This window comes from Eumetopias jubatus, unplaced genomic scaffold, assembly GCF_037043125.1.
Source record: "Eumetopias jubatus isolate StellerSeaLion01/CBP00866 unplaced genomic scaffold, mEumJub1_p1.0 scaffold_1, whole genome shotgun sequence".
Taxonomy (NCBI): Eukaryota; Metazoa; Chordata; class Mammalia; order Carnivora; family Otariidae; genus Eumetopias; species Eumetopias jubatus.
Window position 1 is genome coordinate 206318627 of NW_028274807.1, and position 3262 is coordinate 206321888.

Here is a 3262-nt window from a genome sequence, read left to right on the forward strand (position 1 = left end):
ACACAACTGAGGCTCACGATCTTCTGTGAACCCCAAGCAGCTCCCAGGAGTGCTGACAGTCATCATGAGCAGCAGGTCATGGAGGGACTGGCCATGGTGTGGAGGGTGATGGCCCCTCACCCCCGGGGAAGTCCTCCTGAGCCAGGCTCAGCATGGACCCAGAACTTGTGCCCACCAGGCCGCCTTCCCTCTCTCCCCACCCAGTGATGGCCACCACGCTGGACCTAAACCACAGCTCCGTGTCTGAATTCATCCTCGTGGGCTTCTCCACCTTCCCACCACGTCTCCTGCCCGTCTTCTTCCTGCTGTTCCTGCTCATGTACCTGTTCACCCTGCTTGGGAACCTGCTCATCATGGCCACTGTCTGGAGTGAACGTGGCCTGCACATGCCCATGTACCTCTTCCTGTGTGCCCTGTCTATCTCCGAGATCCTTTACACCTTGTCCATCACCCCGCGCCTGCTGGCCGACCTGCTCTCCACACACCGCACCATCGCCTTTGCAGCCTGTGTTAGCCAGATGTTCTTCTCCTTCACGTTCGGCTTCACCCACTCCTTCCTGCTCACCGTCATGGGCTACGACCGCTATGTGGCCATCTGCCACCCCTTGCGCTACAACGTACTCATGAGCCCCCGTGGCTGCGCCTGCCTGGTGGCCTGTTCTTGGTCTGGTGGCTCTGTCATAGGGCTGGTGGTGGCCACAGCCATTTTTCACCTCACCTTCTGTGGACCCAATGAGATCCAGCATTTTGGATGTCATGTGCCTTCTCTCTTGAAGCTGGCCTGTGGAACTGATGTACCAGTAGTAGCCCTGGGTGTGGGCCTGGTGTGCATCACCAACTTGTTGGGTTGCTTTCTGCTCATCCTCCTCTCCTACACCTTAATTGTGGCTGCCATCTTGAAGATCCCGTCTGCTGAGGGCCGGCACAAAGCCTTCTCCACCTGTGTGTCCCAACTTATTGTGGTCATTGTGCACTATGGCTTTGCTTCTATCATCTACCTCAAGCCCAAGGGTCTGCACTCCCACAAAAGCAACACCCTGATGGCCATCACGTACACGGTCCTCACACCCTTCCTCAGTCCCATCATCTTCAGTCTCAGGAACAAGGAGCTGAAGACTGCCATGAAGAAGACCTTCCTCAGCAAACTCTATCCCTCCAGCATCTAAGTGGCCAGTGTGAAGGTGGTTTTAGAAGAAGGTAGAAGGATGACCATACCCTCACCTGTAGGATTACAATGTCTACCTAGTAGGATTGGTAAAAAGACGTGTGACAACCTCTATGACATAGCAGGTGCTCAATAAATGTGAACTTTTCTTCTTCTTCCTCCCTTGGTTTGTGTCTTGGCTATTAGTTTTATTTGTAATCAAACAGCTTTCTTGAGATATAATCCACATGCCATATAATTCACCCATTTAAAGTACACAGTTCAATTGGTCTATAGTATATTCAGAGTTATGTGATCATCACCACCATCAATTTGAAACATTTTTGTCACCTGAAAAGGAAACCCCTACCCATTCAGTCCCCATTTCTTCTCCAACTCCCATAACCCCCAGCTATAGGAAACCACTTTTTTTCCAGAAAATATTGTTTAATTTTTTTAAAAATTGAAGTATAGTTGCCACACGATGTTATATTAGTTTCAATTGTACAGCATAGCATAGTGACTTGACGCCACACAATGCTATTACAATACCATTGACTACATTCCCTATGCTGTACCTTTCATCCCCGTGACTTACTCATTCCACTTTCCTGTTCTGAACATTTCATATAAATGGAATTACACAAGGTGGTCATTTTGACTGAGTCCTCTCGCTTAGCACAATGTGTTCAAGGTTCCTTTATATTGTGGATGTATGAGACCTTCATTCCTTTTTATTGCCAAATACTATTCCATTCTGTGTACATACTGTATTTCTTTCTTTCTTTTTTTTTAATTTAAATTTTAGTTAGTTAACATACAGTGCAATATTGGTTTCTGGAGTAGAATTCAGTGGTTCATCACTTACATACAACACCCAGTGCTCATCACAAGTGCCCTCCTTAATATTCATCACCCTCCCAGCCCATCCCTCACCCACCTCCCTCCATCAACCCTCAGTTTTTTCTCCATCATTAAGAGTCTCTTATGGTTTTTTCCCCTCTCTCCCATTTCCCCCTTCCCATACCTTCATGTGTTTTTTTCTTAAATTCCATATACGAGTGAAATCATATGGTGTTTGTCTTTTTCTGAGTGACTTATTTCCCTTAGCATTAGCTCCATCTTTCAAATGACAAGATTTCATTTTTTTGATTGCTGAATAATATTCTGTTGTATATATCTATACCTTATCCATTCCTCAATCAGTGGACACTGGGGCTCTCTGCATAGTTTGGCCATTGTTGATAATGGGACATAACTGTATTTCATCCGTCCGTTTATTGCTTGCTGAACTTCTCAGTATTTCTACTTTTTGCTATTTTGAGTCATGCCACCAGGAATGTTTGTGTACCCTTTTTTCTTGAATATATGGTTTCACACTGCTGCATGTATACTATGGAGTGGATTTTTTTGATCCAATGGTAACTCTGTTTAATTTTTAAAGAAAGTTCCAGACTGTTTTCCAAAGTGGCTGTACCCCTCTATATTCCCACCAGCAATGTAGTAGGGTTCAAATTTCTCCACATCTTTGCCAACATTTGTTATTACCTGTCCTGTTAGTTATAGCTATCTGAGTGGTAAGAAGTGGTATCTCGTGGTGGTTTTGATTTTCATTTCATGATACGTAATGATGTTGTGCATCTCATCACATGCTTGTCAGCCATTTCTATGTGTTCTTGGAGAAATGCTGTTGAGACATTTCACCTATTTTTTAAATTGGCTTGTTTGTCTTTTTGTTGAGTTGTAATAATTCTTCATAGTTTCTAGTTATAAGGTCTTTATCAGATAGGTGAGTTTCAAGTATTGTCTCACATTCTATGAGTTGTCTTTTCACTCTCTTGTTGATATTCTTTGCAGTACAGAAGATTTTAATTCTGATGACATCCAATTTATATATTGGTTTCCTTTATTGCTTATGGTTTTGGTGTCATGTCTAAGAAATGATTGCTTAATCCAAGGTCATGGAGATGTACAGCCATGTTGTCCTCTAAGAACATTATAGTTTTAGCTTTTACATTTAGGCCTTTGATCCATTTTGAATTAATTTTTGTACATAGCATGAAGTAGGGGCTGAATCTTAGATTTTTTTTAAATTAACATAAAATTTATTATTTGTTT

At 43.2% G+C, this 3262-nt stretch overlaps 1 protein-coding gene across 1 annotated transcript; it reads left to right on the plus strand.

Moving 5' to 3' along the window:
* Window positions 1-206: 206 nt before the first annotated feature.
* LOC148165135 (olfactory receptor 10H2-like) lies at window positions 207-1166 on the plus strand. Its single transcript, XM_088022307.1, has one exon. It carries the CDS (start codon window positions 207-209, stop codon window positions 1164-1166), a length of 960 nt encoding a protein of 319 aa, XP_087878433.1.
* Window positions 1167-3262: the final 2096 nt, after the last annotated feature.